Genomic DNA, 24,520 nt, shown 5'->3' with positions numbered 1-24,520 from the left:
GCACGGTTCGCTTGTATCAAAATACTGCGTCGAATCTAATTCAAGCAGACAGCAACTACGTCACGTTTATAAACAATATTTACGCTATTGACAAGTCCACGGTCTGTCAGAGAGCTCGCTAAGTTAGCGTTGTTGATTTTTGTTGCATATCTGCTACTAGAGGTTACAGCTGAGCCCACGGGAGAATATAGAGACCTGTTTTTATAATAACAGTAGCAAAGAGCTGCGTACTTAGGCTACAGTTACTTTTTAAAGGCCGCTCAAAGCTGATCTGGGGGGCGGAGTGTCTCCAGACTGCTGCGCCGATTGGGGCGCTCTGTCGGAGGAAGAGAGATGGCGTGCTTATTGGAGGCCCCACTCCGCATCAGTGTGTTGTCTGTGAGTGCCACTCTCATAATTTCATCTAGGAATGTCATGTTACAGAATGCCAAAGCCAACCGTGAGTAGTTGATATTGTTTGGTCAGCTAGAAGCTGTCACGCATAAAGGTTTTTTCTGTTAGCCATAAAGCTAAGTTAAAGGCTTTGCAACATCAGCCTGTGTAGCTGTTGTTGAGAACGATTTTTATTCTGGTTTGGCCCGGGCGGGCGGGAACATTCTGAACACAATAAAGGGAATACATGCGAGTTGTGTCCGCTCACCCTATCGTTGTATCGTAAAACAAAATGAAGCGAACAAACTAGCTGTCAGTGTTACTCGGAATGAGTTAGCAGCTAATTGCTAAGCGTGCCAGAGCTGTCACCAGTTTTTGAGTAGTCTAAACACGTTTACAGAATGCATCACCCACATCGGATAATGAGTTATAGGGATGAGATTTTTATTCCAGCCACTCAGTATTATTTGCTTTTAAGTTATGCAGCATCCTAATTGCAACAGCAAACTTAACATTGTTAAGCTAGCTAAGGATAGGTGATCGCAAGTAACATTAGCAGCTGTAGCATACGGTTAAGCTAGCGAAGCAAACTTGGCTAACTCACTGGTTTCTGTAGTGTTGATGAGTTTTTAAATTTAGTTGTGTAGGTAGTCAAAGGTCTGGTATTCAGTGTGGTGTTGGGATTTATTCTAGAAAGTGACACTGACTGCCTGGTGTAAAGTGGCTAAGATAACGCAAAAAGAGCACAAGGAGCAATAGTGAAACGCCCCCCACCCCTGTTAGATACATGCGTAAAGGAGGCTGTGTGGTATTAGATATTATGTTAGCTGATATTTTAGCGTCTCATCTTCACCTTTTTGAACATGAGTTGACCCGTTATTGTGCATTTATACAGAATACCCACATTAGTTATGGAATTACTGTGGGTCATAGTGGGTTTGTGAATAAATGTGTACAGAGGTACACAGGTATAGAACGTGTTGAACACCTTGTGAGCTGCGTGTTGGCATCAGAAGTGTGACTACGTTGGCAGCTGGCAGACACTGACTTCTCTGGAAGGTTCTGGTCAAAGCTGCCAGTGATATAAACCTAGTTTTCTGGTATCACATGCAGCCATTGGGTGCAGTTAACCCAGCTTCTAAAGGGTCCTGCCATGGAGGCTGATGTATGTTTCTCTGTGCATCACTGTCTGCAAGTTTAAAAAGAAAAAAAAAAAGGCTATTGTAAATCTCCAATTTAAAACTGCATTTTTATTGAGTATTAATTATTGTTTGTTTAAGAGTTAATATTTGTCCTGTGCTGAAATATGTACACTGTATGATCTTGTGTTATGTGTGGAGCACAGTGTTTAATGGTGTAGGAAAAACACTACACTAAGTCTCGGGATAGCTTTTAGCATCGTAGGCAAAGTGTGAAGTCAGTGATTTCTAAAGGTAACGTGTTGTTTTTTTGTTTGTTTTGTTTTTGTCCTCATGTAGGAAGTCACTGCCACCAGTCGCCATTATGTTGACAGACTGTTTGACCCCGACCCACAGAAAGTGCTTCAGGGAGTCATGTAAGTCCAGGTCTAGTAAGCAGCGATTACATATGACACACATATATGCATATCAGGGTTTTTCCTGCTCAGAATAACTACGCAAGTATTATTGTGCCTCATATAGTTAAGGCAAGAAGTCTCTGCATCTTACTGTTTTTTGTTGTTTTTTTTTCCATTTGATGCACACAAATGTATTTTATGCTTCAAACTCTGCATTAAAAGAGAGGTTACATATATTTTTCCACAGTCTTTGATGTTTGAAGTAATTTGTTTTGCAGTAGATGACAGCTATCAAATTCTGTTTACCTCAAGAGTGCAGACTTCATTCAGCCAGTGCACTTCCTTGGGATTTCCCAGATTTGTTGTTTTGTTTTGTTTGACAAACATTAATGAAGTTGTTTGTTCGAAAAAGTCCACACTGTTACGTTAAATTCAGCTGCTGTTGCTAAGAATCCCACAGGTTGATGTAATTTACCAACAGATGTGCTTGTTTTGAATGTCATAAACTATAAACATTACTGATGGCAGTGTTCCTGAAGCAGTGTGTGCTTACATGCACAGGCTTAGCTGTTCAGTGTGACTTCACGTCTCACTCCTGGACTGCTGTGACTTGGATTCGGACTATTTAGTTATTTTTAACTTCCGGGGAGGCGAGCTCTGGTTACGGCTTGTACCGCTTCATTAACCGAGCACCTGACTGACTTAACTGCCTTCTTGATCTGTGTACTTTTCCACTTGCTTCACTCAGCTGTGGTTTGATATCGTATATCATCTGGGGCTACTTCATCGTACATCATGCTGTTGCTTTTGTCACAGTTGCTTCAAATATATTAACATGTTTCGTTTGGGTGTATTTGTATTCCTTCACAGTGACATGAAGAATGCAGTCATAGGAAACAACAAGCAGAAGGCCAATCTGATTGTCCTCGGAGCCGTGCCGAGGTATGACTCCCCACGCCTTTCCATTCCCACTCCATCTCAATTCAATTCAATTCAGTTTTATTTATATAGCGCCAAATCACAACAAACAGTCGTCTCAAGGCGCTTTGTATTGTGGGTAAAGACCCTACAATAATACAGAGAAAATCCAACAGTCAAAACAACCCCCTGTGAGCAGCACTTAGCGACAGTGGGAAGGAAAAACTCCCTTTAAACAGGAAGAAACCTCCAGCAGAACCAGGCTCAGGGAGGGGCAGCCATCTGCCACGACTGGTTGGGCTGAGGGGAGAGAAAAGACATGCTGTGGAAGAGAGCCAGAGATTAATATCAATTAATGATTAAATGCAGAGTGGAGTATAAACAAAGTAAATAAGGTGAATGAAAAGAAACAGTGCATTATGTGAACCCCCCAGCAGACTAGGCCTATAGCAGCATAAATAAGGGATGGTTCAGCGTCACCTGATCCAGCCCTAACTATAGGATTGATCAAAAAGGAACGTTTTAAGCCTAATCTTAAAAATAGAGAGGGTGTCTGTCTCCCGAATCCAAGCTGGAAGCTGGTTCCACAGAAGAGGCGCCTGAAAGCTGAAGGCTCTGCCTCCCATTCTACTCTTAAGTATCCTAGGAACCACAAGTAAGCCAGCAGTCTGAGAGCAAAGTGCTCTGTTGGGGTGATATGGTACTATGAGGTCTTTGAGATAAGATGGTGCCTGATTATTCAAGACCTTGTATGTGAGGAGAAGAATTTTAAATTCTATTCTAGATTTAACAGGGAGTCAATGAAGAGAAGCCAATATGGGAGAAATCTGCTCTCTCTTTCTAGTCCCTGTCAGGACTCTAGCTGCAGCATTTTGGATCAGCTGAAGGCTTTTCAGGGAGCTTTTAGGACAGCCTGATAATAATGAATTACAATAGTCCAGCCTAGAAGTAATAAATGCATGAATGAGCTTTTCAGCATCACTCTGAGAAAGGATGTTTCTAATTTTAGAAATATTGTGCAAATGCAAAAAAGCGGTCCTACATATTTGTTTAATATGTGCATTGAAGGACATATCCTGGTCAAAAATGACTCCAAGATTTCTCACAGTGTTACTGGAGGCCAAAGTAATGCCATCCAGAGTAAGTATCTGGTTAGACACCATGTTTCTAAGATTTGTGGGGCCGAGAACAAGAATTTCAATTTTATCTGAATTTAGAAGCAGGAAATTAGAGGTCATCCAGGTCTTAATGTCTTTAAGACATTCCTGCAGTTTAATTAATTGATGTGTGTCATCTGGCTTCATTGATAGGTAAAGCTGAGTATCATCTGCATAACAATGAAAATTGATGCAGTGCTTTCTAATAATACTGCCTAAGGGAAGCATGTATAATGTAAATAGAATTGGTCCTAGCACAGAACCCTGAGGAACTCCATAATTAACCTTAGTGTGTGAAGAAGACTCCCCATTTATATGAACAAATTGGAGTCTATGAGATAAATATGATTCAAACCACTGCAGTGCAGTACCTTTAATACCTATAGCAAGCTCTAATCTCTGTAATAAAATGTTGTGGTCAACAGTATCAAAAGCTGCACTGAGGTCCAACAGGACAAGCACAGAGATGAGTCCACTGTCAGAGGCTCTAAGAAGATCATTTGTAACCTTCACTAATGCTGTTTCTGTACTGTGATGAATTCTGAAACCTGACTGAAACTCTTCAAATAAACCGTTCCTCTGCAGATGATCAGTTAGCTGTTTTACAACTACTCTTTCAAGGATCTTTGAGAGAAAAGGAAGGTTGGAGATTGGCCTATAATTAGCTAAGACAGCTGGGTCAAGTGATGGCTTTTTAAGCAGAGGTTTAATTACAGCCACCTTGAAGGTCTGTGGTACATAGCCAACTAATAAAGACTGATTGATCATTTTTAAGATTGAAGCATCAATAATTGGAAAGACTTCTTTGAACAGTCTAGTAGGAATGGGATCTAATAAACATGTTGCTGGTTTGGAGGAAGTAACTATTGAAGTTAACTCTGAAAGATCAACTGGAGCAAAAGAGTCAAAACAAATACCAGCAGTGCTGAAAGCAGCCGAACATGAAGAATAATCTTTGAGATGGTTATGAATAATTTTTTCTCTAATGTCTAAAATTTTATTTGTAAAGAAATCCATGAAGTCACTACTAGTTAATGTGAAAGGAATACTCGGCTCTACAGAGCTCTGACTCTTTGTCAGCCTGGCTACAGTGCTGAAAAGAAACCTGGGGTTGTTCTTATTTTCTTCAATTAATGATGAATAGTAAGATGTCCTAGCTTTACGGAGGGCTTTTTTATAGAGCAACAAACTCTTTTTCCAGGCTAAATGAGCATCTTCTAATTTAGTGAGACGCCATTCCCTCTCCAGCTTACAGGTTATCTGCTTTAAGCTGTGCGTTTGTGAATTATACCACGGAGTCAGGCACTTCTGATTTGAAGCTTTCCTTTTCAGAGGAGCCACAGTATCCAAAGTTATACGCAGTGAGGATGTAAAACTATTGACGAGATAATCGACCTCACTGGGAGCAGAGTTTAGGTAGCTGCTCTGCACTGTGTTGGCACATGGCACTGAAGAGCATAACAATGAAGGAATTAGATCCTTAAACTTAGTTACAGGACTTTCAGAAAGACTTCTACTGTAATAAAACTTATTCCCCACTGCTGTGTAATCCATTAAAGTAAATGTAAATGTTACTAAGAAATGATCAGACAGGAGGGGGCTTTCAGGGAATACTGTTAAGTCTTCAGTTTCTATGCCATATGTTAGGACAAGATCCAGAGTATGATTAAAGTGGTGGGTGGGCTCCTTTACATTTTGAGAGAAGCCAATTGAATCTAACAATAGATTAAATGCAGTGTTGAGGCTGTCATTCTCAGCATCTACATGGATGTTAAAATCACCCACTATAATTATTTTATTTGAACTGAGCACTAAATCAGATAAAAAGTCTGAGAAATCAGACAGAAACTCTGAGTAAGGACCAGGTGGACGATAGATAATAACAAATAAAACAGGTTTTTGATTTTCCCAATTAGGATGGACAAGACTAAGAGTCAGGCTTTCAAAAGAATGAAAACTTTGTCTGGGTCTTTGATTAATTAATAAGCTGGAATTGAAGATTGCAGCTAATCCTCCTCCTCGACCTGTGCTTCGAGCATTCTGACAGTTACTGTGACTCGGGGGTGTTGATTCATTTAAACTAACATATTCATCCTGCTGTAACCAGGTTTCTGTAAGGCAGAACAAATCAATACATTGATCAATTCACTCTGTCCTGCTTCCACTTCATGCTTTTGATCTTTGAAAAATTTATTCTTAAGCATTTACATGTAGCTATTGGAAAACAACATGCTTATCCTCCTGTTTGTGGTTCGCCGACAAAATAAGTTGGACCATATTACACATGCTGCTTTTGAAATCCAGTGGTCTTCCAACCCCAATGCCAAGCACAGAACACATCACAGTACATTACCCCAGTCATTCCCTGAACCCAGTTTTCATTCTGCCTTTTAGTCATAGTTACAGAATAGATGCATACTTGAAAAGGTCATTTTAGGGACAAGGCCCCCCCACCCCCAAAAAAAGTAGTTGTAGTTAATGATAAAATGAAAATTCAACACAACTGTTAAACCTGTGCAATATAAATATAACTTAGTAGTAAATTCTGTTGTGCTTCACAGGTTATGCAGGGTTTCCTCAGGATTTCTTTCTTCTTCCCAAAAAAGAAAAAATGTAAAATTTTAAGTTTTTGGCCTCACTGCTCTCGAGGCCTAAGTGACTGGGGCTTAAAGACACCGGAAATAATAACAATCTGCCGTCACCAGACTTTGGCCTGTTGGGGCAGAGTAGATCATAAGTCCTCCTAGAAGCATGTTGCACTACTTAGCATCTTTTTTGTTGTATTTTGTTACTGTTCAATACTGATTTTAAAATACAGATTTTAAAAACTGCTTAAATCTTTTTTCAGGGGCAAACTCCCATTGCCCCTGAAAATGTTTTTTTTTTTTTTTTTTTTCCTCTTTTCAAATTTAAACCTACAGGTTGAACTCTGACTCTATCACTGTGTTTGCTGTTGCAGAGTTCTGCCTTAGATTTCAGTTAAGAGTTCTTTGATTGCCCTGTCTCTGTTATAGTGTCTCTCTCTATATAATATATACTCACACAAATAAATACACCTAGGGGGATCACTGAATTGCATTCATAATTCTAGAAATGGTTATAATATTGTTGAATAAAGTCTTGCCTTGTTAAAACCTGCAGAAACCCTGATTGTGCTTTTCCCCCCCTCCATTGGCTCCAGGTTATTATACCTGCTGCAGCAGATCTCGTCCAGCATGGAGCTGAGGACAGAGTGCGCTGTGGTGCTGGGCAGCCTCGCCATGGGCACAGAGAACAACATCAAGTCCCTGGTGGACTGTCACATCATCCCTGCCCTTCTTCAAGGTTGGGACAGACATACACACACACACACACACACACACACACACACACACACACACACACACACACACACACACACACACACACACACACACACACACAAACAATGTATGGAAATACTGTAGGGGGGTAGCATCTTTGATGAAGTGAGAATACACATAGTTTACCAACACCTGATCTTTGTGCTTGCAGGTCTCTTATCTCCGGACCTGATTTTCATTGAAGCTTGTCTTCGATGTCTCAGAACAGTCTTCATCAGTCCAGTCACCCCTGTGCAGCTGCTCTATACTGTAGGTTGCCTTGAATACATTCTCTATACTTCATTGGTTAGCAAGTTTGGTCATGACTTAAGTGCAGAGTACCAGTCTCACATATTTGGCACTGATAAGATGTATTGGTGGTAGAAATGTGATCTGATCTGGGTCTCAGTTGTATCCAATTCTGTGTGAAACTGCTCTAGAAGTGTTAATTAAACCTGATGGCAGTGCAGACTTGTTCCACTTGGTACCAGTACGCTGTGTAAACACCTAAAGTGGTATAAATGCAGCAAATTGATTCTTCTCTGAAATCAAATGGAATATGTAATGGGAGGGATTGTATCTGTCTTACTGTAACCAGAAATATACCAATGCAGCCATTTTTTTTGTTTGTTTTAGCAGCTCTGCTGGTAAGCATATGAACCGTGTGTCTGTTTAGAAGTCTTTGCAGTAACTGAAGTAACTGTTCTTCCACCATCGGCGTAGTTTGTTTATACAAAGAAAATGGGCACAACATAGTAACACTAGTGTAGTGGGGTGTAACTATAGAGCAAAGAAAAAGTAAAAGTTTTTAAATCTTTTTCTTTTTTGTTAAATGATGAACATTTATAAAAATTCCATTTAAAAAAAAAAAAAAAAGGTTTTTAAAAAAAAGGATCCATGTTCTGTTATAGTTGGCTAAAAATCATAATCAGCAGGTCAGTCTTTAAAAGAAATAACAAAATAGGTTATTTATATGCTTCAAATACCATCATCTGTAACAGCGAGCACAAGGCCAGTTTTAGCTAAGCATGTTCCTGGTGACTAATTCACTAGTCATTTAAAATGAGAGAAAAACCTCAGACTAGTTGACTAAAAGTAAGACAACATATGCTAAATGGTTAGATTGAAATGAAATTGTACCACTTTATGCTGAGAAGATGACACACACGCTGTGACATTAGTGTGGCTAATGTTAGCAGTGCTAGCAGCAGCAGCCCTTCTTCCTTGCAGGGTGGTGTCCACACGCCTGTGCAGATGGTGGTTACTCATCACTCTGGTTCTAAGTCTGTTTACTCTGATGTAGCTAACTGTTCATTTTCTACAAAGTGCAGCAGCACTGCGCTGGGTCACGCAGCTATCGTGGGTTTGCTTTCACCACAGAGGGAGATTAAACATCTAATGAACATTATTAACTTTAGCCTTTCTCATTTTGAAACAATACTGTGTACATTTTCGTTTTAAGGACCCCACTGTGATTCCTCATTTAATGTCTCTACTGAGCAACTCTCTGAGAACCCAGGAGTACATCACCCAGATCTTCTCCCACTGTTGTAAGGTATTTGTTGGTATTTGATCACCCATAAACACGCTGGGGTCCACCACACTGTCGCTGTTCTGACCAAGATTGATTGCTGATTTGAGATTTGTTGTGTTCAGACCCCAGAGCACCAGACGATTCTTTTCAATCATGGCGCCATCCAGAACATCGCCCCTCTGCTTATTTCACCTTCTTATAAGGTATAACGGGAGTGTGCATGTTTACTCAGTTGGATGATACGGCCTTTGATACACAGTAATTTGTAACCTCCATATATCATCCTCTCTTTCTGATCTCATCGCCTCTCCAGGTCCGGATGCAGGCGTTAAAGTGTTTCTCAGTCCTGGCGTATGAGAACACTCAGGTCTCCATGACACTGGTGAATGGTGAGGTGCTTTTCTTTTCTCTTGTCTTTTCTTTTCTTCTCTTCTCATGTAGTTTTTTGTTATCAGTGCTGGTGGATGGTGAGCAACTCACTCAGGTATTTGTCAAAATGATGCAAAGGGATCAACCCATTGAAATGCAGCTAACAGCAGCCAAATGGTGAGTGACTTAATATTCATTACTGAGTTGGCTCTGTATCCTCTGAATCTTTTCTTTACATGTGACCTTTTCTCCTGTTCCAGTCTAACCTATATGTGTCGAGCGGGTGCCATTAGGACAGACGATAGCTGCATAGTACTAAAGGTCAGGCTTTTCCCAGGTGTTCTTGCACCTCCCTTCATCATTTCTCTTGTGATATTATACCAGTTGTACTTCTCCCCCCATAAACATGACTTCCTGTTGCTCGTCCAGACTCTTCCGTGCCTCGTGCGGATGTGCAGTAAAGAGCATTTGCTCGAGGAAAGGGTGGATGGTGCAGAGACGCTGGCCTATCTCATGGAGCCCGACGTGGAGCTGCAGAGGATTGCGAGCACCACTGATCACCTCGTGGCCATGCTGGCCGACTACTTCAAATATCCCAGCTCTGTGTCTGCCATTACTGACATCAAGAGAGTGAGTAGTGGGCTTTGGATTTATTTTGACAAGATGCAAAAGGACAGCTGTTACCTTTATTCAACCATTCTGCTGTTTGTGTTTATAGGTGTCCTCTTTTCACTTGTGAGATTTGAATATTTGTCTTTTGAAAAGTGGAAATGTATCTCAGAAAATGTATTCCATCTCAGCCTGTGTGCCTGAAAGCATCAATCTTCACACTTCGGTTCATGCCATCGTCGCCACTGTGGCAACTTTACACCCACTTTTCCCTTCAATAAGCACGTACTGATGAACCTAGCTGCTTTTAGTCACAGTGCTGTGCTGGTCTAAGGTCTCCCACTGCCCCGATGCAATGTTGTCAAACAAAACACACACACTCACACACTCATGTTTTCATTTAAATATCATTGTTCCCACAAGAGGGCAAACCAGTGCTGTGAAGGACTTAGAACAACACTGTTTTCTTCAAACACGAAGCTTTTCTCACAAGCCAGTTCATAAAGCTTACTCACTCTATTCAGTGAGTGCAGGGACGATTTACACTCTGTGTATTAGCTCTGGTGCTGCCTTTTTCTTCCACAATTTTTAATTAATTTTCTTGATTCATTTTTTTAAATTAAACTACCTTCAGCACCACCTATTAAAAGAATTAAGTGAAAGTATGTATATATTTAAAGTCTGTATGCAAAATTTTGGCTGTGTGGATTTGAGAAAATCCACAATACATTCATACTTATGCAGCCAGTTCTTGTTTTTTAAAGTCGTTGGGGGTGTCCTTAGAGTCGATTTGTGTAAATCACAGCACAACTGTGGTCTTTAACTTATAGAATAGAACAGAATGCCTTTATTGTCATTATACAGAATGTACAGTGAGATTGGAGGGCCACTCCTGTTCAGTGCCATGCAGTAGAAGTGTGGTGATTTCTGTCAGATGATGTAGTTATGAAATAATTTAATTGCAAATGTTTTATAACCAACAATGATACTACATGAAATTTAGCTAACGCTTATAGCTTGGAAAGAAATGTCAAAAACCAAAGAAATGGATTCACTGAAAATATGACCTGAGCATTGAAAGTCAGTAGATCAGCAAGTGCTGATAGTTTAATCTGACATGTTCTTAATAACAGTGTTGACAAAATACTCACCTGAATATTGTAGGAGGGCCTTCCTTCCTTTGGCCAAGCAGTTGTACTTTTTGGAGGGTGTCCTTAGAGTTTTTTTTGTTTTTGTTTTTTAATTTAGCTAATTAATTTAATTGCAGAGTTGCTCAGTATCACAAATCTCAACCTGAATGTGATGCTAGAGAAATCCAGGCAGGAGATTATAACATTTGTAAGAGCCCATTGTCTGTGAACTGAGGATGTATGAATAAAAATAGCCAATCGCTCTCATAGTTGTAGATGTTTTTCAGGACATCTTAAAGCCATGTTGTCAGTGTGGCTGAAATTAGTATTTCCTTTCTTGTTAGTGCAAATTGAGGGTTATTTCTAATTTAAAATGTTCTCGTTTTATTCTGTTGCTCTGCTTTGACCCTGTAATTCTCAGATTGCAGTCTTTTGGTGCTTTTGTTTCCCAGGAACAAATATGTAATGCTGATGAACAATATTTATATATCAAACTCTGTTAATAAGAAGTGAAAGGGGAACCTTTGTGCTTTTTTAAAAATTTTTATTTTAATATTAAAAAAAAAGTTTTGCCACTTTGCTGTCTCTTGCAGCTGGACCATGACCTGAAACACGCACATGAGCTGAGACAAGCAGCCTTCAAACTGTACGCCTCGCTGGGCTCCAACGATGAAGACATCCGCAAAAAGGTGCCCTCCGGTTCATCTCTGTGTTCATATGTTAACATCCAAATATAATCTAATCCAGCTCCTCCTGTTGGTTTTCAGATAACTGAGACGGAGAACATGATGGACAGGATAGTCAGCGGCCTATCAGAATCCAGCATTAAAGTCCGTTTAGCGGCTGTCAGGTACGGTGCAAAGTGAGACTTTCTTTCCCAGATCTTACTTACTTCACACTAAACTTGAACTTGTATAATTTACATTTTAAAGTGGACCTATTGTGCTTTTGTCCTTATTTTCTTTCATCTAAAGTTTTCAGCTTTAGCTTTTTTTTTAATGCTTTTATGTAGATCTTTTAACAGGAAGTCCCATAGATCTGATTGAAAGACTGTGTCCTAATAACCAATAAGCAGATAATGAGCAAAATGTAACAGATTTCCTGCTACAATCTTTGTTGCTTTGCTCATGCTCTGGATCGGATTCATGTCCAAACTGTTACGGATGCATCAGAGAAATTTGCCATTTCCAATTAAGATTGATATTCGAGGGTTTACAGCATTTTGTCAGAGCCACAGCCTTTTTCTGCGTCTCTGTGGAAATACTAAAATGTAAGGCTTTATTAACCTAAGGGAGGGTGGCCTTAATGTGAAGGGAGTTGAAGAATTAAAATGGGGAGTTGGGAATGAGTGTAATTGGTTCACTTGCTGTAATGTTTCCACTGTAAATGCATCAGATCTCATACAGTTGTTAGACAAAAGGTTATATTACTTCATAATTCATATAATTTTTTTTAAAATGACCCATTTCTCTGTACACAGTTAACCTTTATAACACCTTGCTGCTGCATTCTGGAGGCCTGATTTTGACCATAGTGGGATTTAGCTGTCAATGAGTAAAACCACAGCCAGTTTAATTCAGGCTCCGGTGCTGTTCTGGTACATTAAACCAAAGCTTTACTTCACTGAACATCTTCAAAATATCACAAGATTAAACTGTTCTGTGTTTGCTCATATTTTCGTTTTGTCCCAGGTGTCTTCACAGCCTTTCTCGGTCGGTGCAGCAGCTGAGAACCAGCTTCCATGACCACGCAGTATGGAAACCCCTCATGAAGGTCACTGCAGTTTTGCTTTGAAGTTTTGTCTACAGCCCATTTTCACAACTTTTATTTAGGGGAGCACTGAGTTTCTCTACCTGACACTTAACTTGGAGTGCATCTGTGACTGTGAAAAGAAATAAATGAATATTAACTGAGGCGACGTGTTCTGTTGTTCGCAGCTCTTGCAGAACGCCCCAGACGAAGTCTTGGTTATGGCTTCCTCTACACTATGCAATTTACTGCTGGAGTTCTCACCTAGCAAAGAGGTACATTCACAGACACAACCTGGGGCTTTGGTGATATTTCCAGCTCGTTGTTTGGTTGACAGCTGTTGTCGTTTGGTACGATCTCACTGCTCACAGCCTCATTTTCAGCCACAGCGGAAAGCTTTAAAAACCCACCTCCTCAGCATCAAACAGTTAGACACATGGTGTTGAACACAGCTGGGCAAGTAGCACATCAAAAGCCACATTTCCCTACAGCTAAGAGAGAGCATTAGGCGTACCCCCTACTCTGAGAAGGCAGCCAGACTTAAGTCCAGAGAGATTTCGGCATGAGAAACAGTGGGTGGCTGTGGTCAAGCAAGCTAAACAGGGAATGGAGAGAGGGAGCGGCAAACAAACAGTGAAGCAGAGAAATCAAATGTTTAGTGATTGTTTGCATTCTAAAGCGTTAAACCCACTAACACCTCAACCCGACAGGAAGAAGCTGCTTTTAACCAGCCAACAGCCAACAGCTTTTAGTGCCTTGCAGACGGTTTCTGAGCGGAAAAAGTTCTGGGTACTCAGACTGATATATATTCAGATTTTTTTTTTTTTTTTTTTCCTTTATCACATTAATGTTGAGTCCAGTTGTCTGTGTGTGTCTGCAGCCCATCCTGGAGTCAGGGGTGATTGAATTACTATGCAGTTTAACCCAGAGTGACAGTCCTGCACTGAGGGTCAATGGGATCTGGGCTCTGATGGTAAGGGTTTTTTTTATTATTATTTATTTACTTCCAACTTATAGATTCTAATTTTTTTTCTTCTGTTGTCAAACACTGACTGAGTCATGTTGAAAGTGATCTATAAAGTTGTGTTTGTCATGATGATTTACTACTTGAAATAAGTTGTATAACTAATAACTAAAACTTTGTGTGTTCAGAATATGGCGTTCCAAGCTGATCAGAAGGTGAAGGTGGAGATTGTTCGGTGTTTGGGTACAGAACAGATGTTCCGCCTGCTCTCAGACCCCGACACCAACGTGCTCATGAAGACACTCGGTCTGCTGCGCAATCTGCTGTCAACACGTCCAGTGAGAGACATAAACACACACGTGAACAGACATAAATAGGGCTGTAATCAATGCTTTTTTTTTTTTTCTTTTTTTTCATTGTTGAATGACCTGCAGATTATTTTCTTGATTAACTGCTTAACACTCATTTTCCCAAATTAAATCAGATGGAAATCAGCTCATTCTGAGTCCAATGACAGACTATTTATTTTCAAAAGCACAAAGCTTCACATTTAAAGATATAAATTCCATGATGATTAGTTTCTTTGTAATAAGAGTGCACGGACAGATAAATGGCAGTGTCTTTCCTTTTCTGTAGGAGGTTGTTCTTTATGATTTGGTGTACTGCACACTTTACTATAAGGCCAACAGGCTACTAAGTGCTTCCAAAATTTAAGTATGAAAGAATCCATGAATCTTTGGAAATGTTTGCGTGCCTGAGGAGTTATGTAGTCCGAGGAAATATCCCCCTTGTAGGTTCTGCCAAGGCAGTTTGGTCCTAGGGAGGGGCACCTTGAGTATAATCCTCATGGCTGTTATAATGAGGACAACAAGGGTCAACTCACCCAGCATGGGTCCCTCACTTTGGAGCCAGGCCTACTGGGACGGCTTGTTAGTACATGGGCATTGCTGTGGGGTTCAGTGCTTTGTGAGTCAGTTGGAGGTGGCCTTGGCAGTCCAATCCCCAGTTGCCAAAATGAGTAGAGAAAGTGTGGAGCAAGAGATTGACAGGCAGACTGCACTGATACAGACACTGCACTCGTCTGTTGTGGTGAGCAGAGAGCTGAGTATGAAAGCAAACTTGTTGTTCTGTGTTCCCGCCCTCACCTGTGGCCACAAGCTCAGGTTAGTGACAAAGAATACGTTCACAGATATAAATGGAAATCAGTTCTTCCTCAGAGAGAGGATAAACTCAGTCATTCACGAGGGGCTCAGAGCCGGGGCAGGTTGGCAGAGGTAGGGCTCTCCACCCTCATTAATGCAAAATGTGTGGCTCAAACAGAAGAAACTCAATAGTGTGCTGGTGAAACACACATGGTAAATGGTAAATGGACTAGTTCTTATATAGCGCTTTTCTACTCAGTATGAGCACTCAAAGCGCTTATACAACCTGTTTGCATTCACCCATGCACTCCCATTCATACAAGCACTTCCATTTTTACGAAGCTAAGTGCTTTAAATTACCTAACATTCACACGCATTCATACTCCGACAGAACGGTCGGAGAGCAACTTGGGGTTAAGTATCTTGCCCAAGGATACATTGGCATGTAGCCCGGAGTAGCCAGGATTCGAACCGCTGACCTTCCGATCAGTAGGTGACCTGCTCTACCTACTGAGCTACAGCCACCCCGTGCTGGGAGTTTCCCACTTCCAACATGAAGAGATGCTTACATATGATGAAAAACAATTTAGCCAAGTGGATGGTTATCAGAAAATGGCTAAAACAATATTAAGTCATAACACTTGCTGACTCTTTACTTTTTTGCCTTAGGTCTATATTTCTACTAACTCATCTATTCTATTTCTATCTGTCTCTCTGAGATAATTGAGCTTGTCTGAAAACAGTCACATTAAGCGCTAATTAAAATCAAACCAGCAGTCAGATGTTTTTCTGTTTTCTCTCATGATTAATGATTGCTGCTGTTTCACACACGGTTTCAAAGGATGCAGAAATCTGAACTTGAACCTGTTTGCACTCCAGCGCGTGCTCAGACCCGTCTGTGGTGCAAGTTTCAGTCATATGTTGAGCTGCGACATGAAACTAGTGAGGCACATTAAACTGATTATGAGTTACAGTAGTTTAATATATCATTACTGATCACTTTGGCCATTGTTGATCCCTGACATAGTCGTCCATCCGCACAACCCTAGCTCAGGCCAAGGGCTCAAAATGAGCCAGCTGAGGTAGTCTTGGCATCTAACCACGATGCTTCCTAAGTGAGACGTTTTAGTTATTATCCAAATGTGAGGAGCCAGCTCTGGAGAGTCTCTCTCAGCTGTTTTCCATTGGTATCCACACACAAAAAAGCCAGTAGCAGTAGCTGGGGAGAGGGAGGCTTGGTCATCTCTGCATAACTTGGATAAGCACTAGAAGATGGATGGATAAAAATGAGTGAGTGTTCAGCAGCTAACAGTTTGGTTTGTAAAACAGCTTCCCAAATTCCAAGGAGATGTTTTCAGATATCTTGTTTTGTCACGTTACCAATTAGATCCTCAGATCCTAGAACAGAGAAAGCTGGAACCACACAGTGTTTTGCATTTTTACTTTAGAAATGATTTGAACATTGAAAAAGTTGCACATTAATTTTGGCAGACCTAAAATATGCACAGTAAAGAAAACAGATCAGTACTGCTTGGTGTTGATGCTGTTTGAGCAAATATACAATTATATATAAAAAATATATATGAACATATTTTTTCTGCCCACTGATATTCCAGAATAGTGGTTACGTGTCAGAGCCGTGACAGATTCAGTGTTGACAAAATCCATGTTCAAAATGTTAGTGTGTGCAGTGAAAATAGCTGCTGCTGCTGTTTGTGAGCTCTTCTGTTCAGTACTGCTGTCAGGTGGTCCGTATGTCATAGATGGTAATTCACCTCAGGGTCAGCCTTCAATGCGCCCCACTTTCTTGTCTAATCACTAGACATGAATGAATAAATGACCCAATACAGGCTGAATTTGAATGAATTCTCCAAAAGGCTTAAACACAGCATGCATACTGATTCTCCACTGCTTCCCCTTCACTCCTACCTCTCGTTCTGTCAGCACATTGACCAGATCATGAGCACCCATGGGAAGCAGATCATGCAGGCAGTAACCCTCATCCTAGAAGCGGAGCACAGTTTAGAGGTCAAAGAGCAGGTGAGTATCCCCGCTGTTTCATGCATGCAAATAATTTTCTTATAGAATTTGGTTGACTGCTGCATGGCAGCAAATATTCTAAATTCACTTATATGATTTGTTTCCTTGACCTCAGTGGAAAATGTCATAAGGTCAAGGAGACATGTGGAGAATAATTCATGAGGAGTAAGAACAGAGAGCAGCGGTGTTCAGAGAATCTGACTTTCTAACTCTGTGGTGCTTAGCTGTGTGATGGTGGGTCTGCTGTGGTGGAACTGCAGCAAAAGGCTCATCCTAGATACAGGTGTGGTAGAAAGTAGACCCTCTTTAAATTTTAAGGGTTCGTCATTTTTTCAATTATCAAAAACTTGCAAAGTAGCAGCCAGGTGGTGTTAATCAAGTGGACTTGGTTAATTGGTCAGTAGTGAGTGTGAGCACCTCTGTAACAGCAGAGATTTTGTCAGTTTTCTGGTCTGGAGCATTCAGGTGTGCGTTGACACAATGCCAAGTAGAACAGATATCAGCAGTGATCTTAGAACCTTTCCCAGATTCACTGGCAACATCAGTTTTTATCTAAGGCCATTATAATAATAATAATAATAATAATAATAATAATACACAAGTGGAAAATATTCAAGACAGGAGGATGTCCCAGAAGTGGACGTCCTAGCAAATTCACACCACGATCGGACCGTCCAATTCTGAGAGAAGCAGCAAAAAACAAAATAAGAGCTGTATCTGAGACTCTACAGGCCCCAGTTAGCATGTTAAATAGTAAAGTACAGTTACAAAAAGACTGATCACGTTTGGAAGTGTTGCCAGTAGAAAGGCTTTTCTCTCAAATGGCAGCACAGCTTAGGCTTGCAACATTGCATCTGAACAGATGAGAGCAAAAAAGAGGTGTTTGTCCATAATGTGTGGCTGCCCCTTGGGTATCGGCTCACGGCTTGCTAATGCTAATATCCACACCTGCTTGATAATTGTGATGATGGCAGTTCAGTTCAGATAGCGAATATATTAGATTATTGCTCTTATAGTCACAACAGTAAAATGAAAATGGCTGTATTGAGAAATGTTGCTCACTCCCACTATCATATTTTTTCTAGTCATTAAATAGGCGATGTTGGATATATATCAAGTTAGAGATCAATAGAATTGTCAGCATCTAGAATGAAGGGATGTCTTTGTGACTGCAAGTACAGCATCGGTGCAGTGGGCCAGGGGTTCCTCCTGAAGCTGGGCAGTTCCAGGATACTATAGGCTAACACATACAGGTCTGTGAAAACCTCCATGAATATGCCACCCCGGACCATTACTGTCCCACTGCCAAACCAGTTATGCTGGATGATGATGCAGGTTTCCACACTCTTTCATTGCCCGTTGCACGTGCTCATTGTCAGCCTACCCTCATCTGTGAAGAGAAACTATTGACAATGGTAAACCTGCTAGTTCTAGTATACCCTGGCAAATGCCACTTGATCTGCACAGCACTGGTCTGTGAGTACAGGTCCCACTGAAGGATTTCAGGACCGCACAGAAACTGTTTCTGACAGTTTGGTTAGAAACGTGCACATGCGGAGATACTGGTCATCTGCTGGATTGACAGTCTGCTACGGCCCTGTTCACCCCTCCTGGTCTAACAGTCCATCTCATGGCATCTCCTCCACATTGTTGAGACTATGCTGGGAGATGCCACAAACCTCCTTGCAACAGTATGTGCTGTACTGGAGGACCTGCAACCTGTGGGCTGTAGGTACATCTCATTATGGTACTGAATCAATATGCATGCCATGGCAAAAACACTAGCAAAAAGCAGAACTATAGAACAGTTAGTCAGGAGGGATAAGCAGACACCAGTGGACCGTGGCTACTACTTCTAAAGCTTTTACATAAAATGAAAGGTATTTTAGTTCAGCTTTTTAAAGCTTGGAAAAATATGGGTATGAACAAGGGAGCATACATGTTTTCAATCCACAAACGTTAAATCATTGAGATATGTTGTTGAGACAATGTTGAAATCAGCTAAAACGACTGCCGGGGGTGGGGTTTGTTCTTCCCAGCACCATGTTTTGTTTTTGTTTTTGTTTTGTTTTTGTTTTGTTTTTGTTTTTGTTTATTTTTAATCACAGAGAACAAACGGTTTAGATAAAAAGCACTGATGTAACACTTTGTCTGTTAGACACTGTGCATCCTAGCCAACATTGCTGACGGCAACACAGCCAAGGACCTCATCATGACCAATGACGACATGCTCCAGAAAATCAAGTACTACATGGTACTGTGTACTGTTCTATTTATTTAAGCTCCTAAAGATCTATTTGAGGTCAGGTTCTGATGGATATATGTTAACTGCTTTTCTTCTGTTCCCACAGGGGCATTCGAATGTGAAACTGCAGCTTGCTGCCACCTTTTGTGTCTCAAATCTTATCTGGAATGAGGAGGATGGTAAGAAATGCAGCACATGGTTGGATGGAGTAATAAAGAGAGGGCCTGGGTTCAGATAAAGCAGGAAGAGGAAGATGAAGAAAGCTCAAGTTACATTAAAGTAGAAAGTTGAAGCTACAGTTTATAATGTCAAAGCATTTAGGGGATATTTATTGTTTTAAAAAGAGATATAAAGTGGATTCAATACTTACAGTAATATTAGTGATGGTAATAATTGCAGTAGATGTCTTTTTTGAAAGTGCTGTAACAAAGTTTTAAGGATCTGCTGTTATTTTCTTCGCCAACATAATGCAGAGCAGCTACTGTACCTACACTCTACTCCCACAGAGGTCGATTATCTTGTTAATAGTGTTGCAGCCTCATAGTGTGGCTCCTCTGAAAAAGGAAGCAACAAATTGGTAGGTGTAACTCACAAACGTGCGCCTTAAAGCAGATAACTAATAAGCTGGAGAGGAAATAATTTGGAAGACTTTTGTTTGGCCTGGAAAAGGATTGTTGTTCTATTAAAAAAGCCCAGGTTTCCTTTCAGCACTGTAGGCAGGCTGACAAAGAGTCAGAGCTCTGTTGGGAACATATTCCTTTAGCTGTAACTAGTAATAATGTCATGAATTTTTTTTACAAATTAAAATGTTAACCATTAGAGAAAAATATTCACAACCTTCCCACAAACATATTAAGTACAGCAACTTTAGTAACGAGCTGATGTTAACTTAGACTGTTTCTCCCGTCGAGCTTTTTGTGTTAACTGTAATAATTTCTTCCTCTAAACCATCAGTGTGTCTTTTAGACCTCATTCCTACACGACTGTTCAAATAGGTCTCACCATTAATTAATGCTTCAGTTTTAAATATGATTCATTTATCTTTGATAAGGCTTTTAAGGTGGTGATAATTAAACATTACTTAAAAAGCCAATTATAGGCTAATTTCTAACCTTCCGTTTCTTTAAAAGAATTCTTGAAAGAGTAGTTGTCAAACAGTTAACTGTCCGTTTGTAGAGGAATGGTTTATTTGAAGATAATTATTGTTTACATTATACATTCCTTCCGATTAAATTGCTTCCCTTATTGCATACTGCAGCTTGTCCAGAGCTTTGTCAGGCAGACTAAACAGGACACTACTGCCGCTGTCCAAGCGGGAGGTGATGAAGGTGATGAACGAGGGTTTCAGCAGAGGAATTTGAGAGTAATGGCCAGAGTCTGCAGATGTTTTTAGGTGGTAGAAAGCAGATTTAGAGATGGATCTCATATATGATGAGAATGAGAAGGAGGAGTCCAGGATGGCACCCAGGTTGCAGACCTCTGGAGACGGTGAAACGGAACAGCCATCCACATCAAGGGAAAGATCTGCCCCTTTCTGGTGCAACCAAGACTTCAGTTTTATTCTTGTTCAGTTTGAGAAATTTGTTTGAAATCCAGATGTTGATGTCTTCTGGAATATTTATGACCTTTTCTGGAGCACCTGATCATGTTCATATTAATGAACACAAAGCTGCAGTGGGATTTTACATGTCAGCAGACATTTTTAGATGTGTGAGTTGAGTCTCTGCTTCATCATGTGTTACCAGGTTCTCAGGAGCGTCAGGACAAGCTGAGGGAGATGGGCTTTGTGGACATCCTGCACAAACTGACACAATCCTCGGACCCCAACCTCAGTGACAGGTGAGCCAGAACAGTGAGTCATTAAAATAAATAAATCAATCTTGTCAGACGCTCGTTTATCCAGGTGGACTGATTCTGTCTCTTTCAGGGCGAAGACAGCATTGCAGCAGTATCTAGCATGACTACAGTGGGCAGCAATCTCCTTCTGCCAGCCTAACTAATGTCTGGAGGACACCCGGCTCCTTCGTTATTTGTTTCATTTAAAGTGCCCCTATTATGCTGATTTTTCTAGAATAGGTTTACATACTTTAATGTCTAAAAACCTTTTTTTTCTTCTTTCTTCATACTGTGCACTGCTGCAGCACCTCCTTCCATCCTCTGCCTGCCCAGTCGGCTCCAACTGGTCCGTTGTTGCAACAGAAACAAGGCAACAGTGTTTACGTACACAACCACCATGGCCCTTCAAAGCTGCCAGCTTAAGAAAAAGCATTAGCAGTGGCCACATTAGAAAAATGTGCCAGTTGCATGAATTACAACACAGCTGCTCTCTTTAATGTATATGAATGAATTTCCATTAGAGCTGTTTTACTGGGAATTTTACTGTATTTAAATACAGTATGTGACCTTAGACCAGTGAATACAGAGGGGCTGTTCTACTGTTGTGGCGATGTTGACATCCACATAATATTCCACAGTGTGTCACAGGTGTCATGACTGCAGTAACACTTTTGTTTCTGCACTTGCAGAAGGTGTGGTGTGTTTTGGTAGTAACAAAGAGATTTTTAGAGTTATCAGAAACAACTCTAGCAACACAATAGTGGCGTACAGAGCGGCGGCACGTGGATTTAGTTAAGGCCTAGAAGGTGTACCACACTAGCAGCTAGGTGGGATTTATTTAAGTATGTCACACAGTGACATAGATCAGAAACGTAACGAGAAGCTCGATTACAAACGAGGCGTTTCAGCAGCAGCGTTCTCTGTGAGAAACAGTAACTCCATTTGTTTTGGGTTTTTGAGTCTGCTAGAAAAACAAGCTGCAGAACAGATTAAAGGGTACAGGAAAACCCTGAAAGGCGTAATAGGGGCACTTTAAACTTGAGGCCTGTTTTGTTGCACAAAGACACCTTTTTTTGGACCTGTGGCTGACCTCTCTTCACTTCTCCAGTACAAACACCTCAACCCAGCCTCAACAGTTTTGCTCCTTCTCCATGGTGGACACTGACTGCAGTTGTTGTGAAATCGACGGTTAGGAGGAGTTTCACCTGTTTTTTTTTTTTGTTTTGTTTTCGTCTCTTCAAGTGAATCCTTGAACTTGGATTTTGTGATTTGAGATTTTTAGGCTTTTTTTTTCGTTTTCAGAGTTCAGCCGCCTGACATCACCGCTATTTTGGAGCCTTCAGACTTCCTGTATTGGAGGTTTTTGGTTTCAGAGAACAGACTTTAAGAGCACGGCTGTCGGACAGCAAACTTTCCCAGTTTTATTTTTTTAATTTTTGACTAAAATTACTATTAATATTGTTTCCTTAAGGCATCGCAAGTAAGGATATACTTGGAAAAACACAAACTGCCTATTTTGGAATTTTATGGGTGTTTTTGTTTTTTTTGTTTTTCCTTTTTTTTTTGTGGATACATACCTCGTAAATATATAAATATATATAAATATAAACAAATATATATTTTTGGATTTTTATTTTCTCCTGCCCCTCTTGGTTTTCATTCAGTCCTTCTGAACCATGATTTTTTGGCACAGTTGGGGAATCCACTGCACTCTGATTTATCTGTCATACTCGGTCTTTAGAGGTTCATCGGGAATGCGCATTTCTCCTTTTTGGTTTCTTCGCTGTTGTGGTGCTGCTCATACAGAAGCCTGTCCAGTATCCTTATAATCCCACTGAAAAATGTTGTGCTTACACAGACCTGCACTTATGAATTAACAGGCACGAGTACACCCAGTGCGGAAGCGAATGGATGGATGGATGGAGTACACCCAGCAGCAGGGAAAAGAGGGTTAATGTATCCATTCCTCACATCTCCGGTTGAAAAAGACCTGATGTCTGCTGCTGTTTCTGCAGTCCCCTGTGTGCGTTTGTCAGAAGGGATAAATGAAATTCCCACATCCACGGGTTTCTCTCCTGTGATGTGTTTTGAGAGGTGAGTGAGGACAGAGTAGATGTGAGAAATAAAGTAAGAATAATTTGAGACTAAGGCACCGAGTGCATCCACTGCAGCAGAATCATGTGCTACATTGTTTTTTCACCCCTTTGTTATATAATTTCTTTGCCCATCAGGATATTTTTAGAACATTATTCCCTGACATTTCAAACCTTACTGAAGCTCTGATAGAATGAATGTTATCTTTGAAAATATATGCAGATCTGAAGGACTTCCTGTGTTGCGTCTTATTTCTTCTTGGAGAGTCCAGTGTGCTTCATAAATTTTAAATAAATCTTAGAATGTGTTGCAGACTTGTTGCTGCTGTACCCAGTAATGCAGGTGTTTGTGGATGTGACCACAAGCTGTCAGCAGACATACAGTCATGGGAAAAAGAATGTCAGAGTCTTCCCAGGAGTGGACATCCAGCAAATCCACCCCAGGGTCAGACTACAATGCTTGGAGTAACTGCAAGAGCTGCATCTCAGACTGTGCAGGCCTCAGTTAGCATGTTAAATAGAAATAGACAAGTATGGCTTGTTTGGAAGGGTTCCCAGAAGAAGGCCGGTTCTCTCTAAAAAGAACCTGCCAGCACAGCTTAGGTCTGCAAAGTTGCATCTGAAGAAAAACCCAAGGCCTCTGGAACAATGTCCTTTACACAGCGCCATGTTTGGTCCTTCCAAAGCTCAACAACTCAGTTGAACAAGTTGAGATTTTAGCAAAACCTCACGTGAGCTTTATTTGATCTTTTTAAAATCAATCCATCAGTTTTGTGCTGCTTTTCTGGCTTCAGGTCATATTGAATTGTAGGTTACACCTATTAATGCAAATTCTTGGTATATACAGCTGCCAAGTACACAGACAGTGGAATCTCTTAGTAAAGTTCCCTTTGTAATTTTATATTTGTGCTGTATGAGTATAAAAATTGTCACTAGTTGCCAGTGTAATTTGTATGAAATAGAACTTGTAAGGTTTTCAGTTGTACTTTTCAAACCCTGCAGTAACACTTGTTTCATTTGCACTTAAACCTGCTGTCCAAACTGACCTCTGCAAACTTAGATATTGTAATTTTGTACGTAGTATAAGTCAGACCACCAGGTAGGCAGCAGTAGCGTTCCAGGGCAAAGAAAACATAAGACACTAATTTGAACTTTGAACACTTTGATAAAAAAAAAAAATGCTTGATGGGGTTTTTGATTATTTGGTTTTGGTTTTTGCTCATATAATGTGTTTGAAGTACTGAAGCTTTGAGCAGAATAACTGTAATACCAAAATGTGAAAATTCAATTGAAAATTTTCCTATTTAGCATGTAGCTAAAAGAAAAACCCAACCCGAGCCCTAACTCTTGGTTTGGGCGCTGACAATCTCATGGGTGTTATAAAAGCTAATAAAGCAAAGATGTTTAAAAAAGAAATACTAGACTGTGGCATTTTTCCAACACGCATTATAGTACTTTAACCTTTGCCACGAGTGCAGCATCAG

General features: G+C 40.5%; 1 protein-coding gene across 1 annotated transcript; it reads left to right on the top strand.

The window, feature by feature from the left end:
* The first annotated feature begins 91 nt into the window (after positions 1-91).
* On the top strand, positions 92-24,426 carry armc8 (armadillo repeat containing 8). Its single transcript, XM_030758290.1, has 22 exons — positions 92-378; positions 1,851-1,927; positions 2,780-2,851; positions 7,166-7,308; positions 7,498-7,595; positions 8,788-8,880; positions 8,982-9,062; positions 9,173-9,248; positions 9,315-9,405; positions 9,489-9,549; positions 9,658-9,858; positions 11,561-11,656; positions 11,735-11,817; positions 12,659-12,740; positions 12,905-12,991; positions 13,597-13,689; positions 13,869-14,018; positions 16,767-16,862; positions 19,021-19,116; positions 19,214-19,286; positions 20,853-20,946; positions 21,035-24,426. The coding sequence occupies exons 1-22, from the start codon at positions 334-336 to the stop codon at positions 21,066-21,068; spliced, it is 2,022 nt and encodes a 673-aa protein (XP_030614150.1). The 5' UTR covers positions 92-333; the 3' UTR covers positions 21,069-24,426.
* The last annotated feature ends 94 nt before the right edge of the window (positions 24,427-24,520 follow it).

Source organism: Archocentrus centrarchus, chromosome 21 (genome assembly GCF_007364275.1).
Source record: "Archocentrus centrarchus isolate MPI-CPG fArcCen1 chromosome 21, fArcCen1, whole genome shotgun sequence".
Classification (NCBI taxonomy): domain Eukaryota; kingdom Metazoa; phylum Chordata; class Actinopteri; order Cichliformes; family Cichlidae; genus Archocentrus; species Archocentrus centrarchus.
Note: the sequence above shows the minus strand (reverse complement) of the source record. Positions and strands in the feature narration are given on the sequence as shown.

Excerpts from the sequence above, each read along its gene's own strand:
- armc8 (XM_030758290.1), top strand. The coding sequence starts at position 334 with ATGGCGTGCTTATTGGAGGCCCCACTCCGCATCAGTGTGTTGTCT. Across the intron at positions 2,852-7,165 it reads GTCCTCGGAGCCGTGCCGAG|GTTATTATACCTGCTGCAGC; the intron begins GTATGACTCCCC and ends CATTGGCTCCAG. Across the intron at positions 19,117-19,213 it reads AGAAAATCAAGTACTACATG|GGGCATTCGAATGTGAAACT; the intron begins GTACTGTGTACT and ends CTGTTCCCACAG.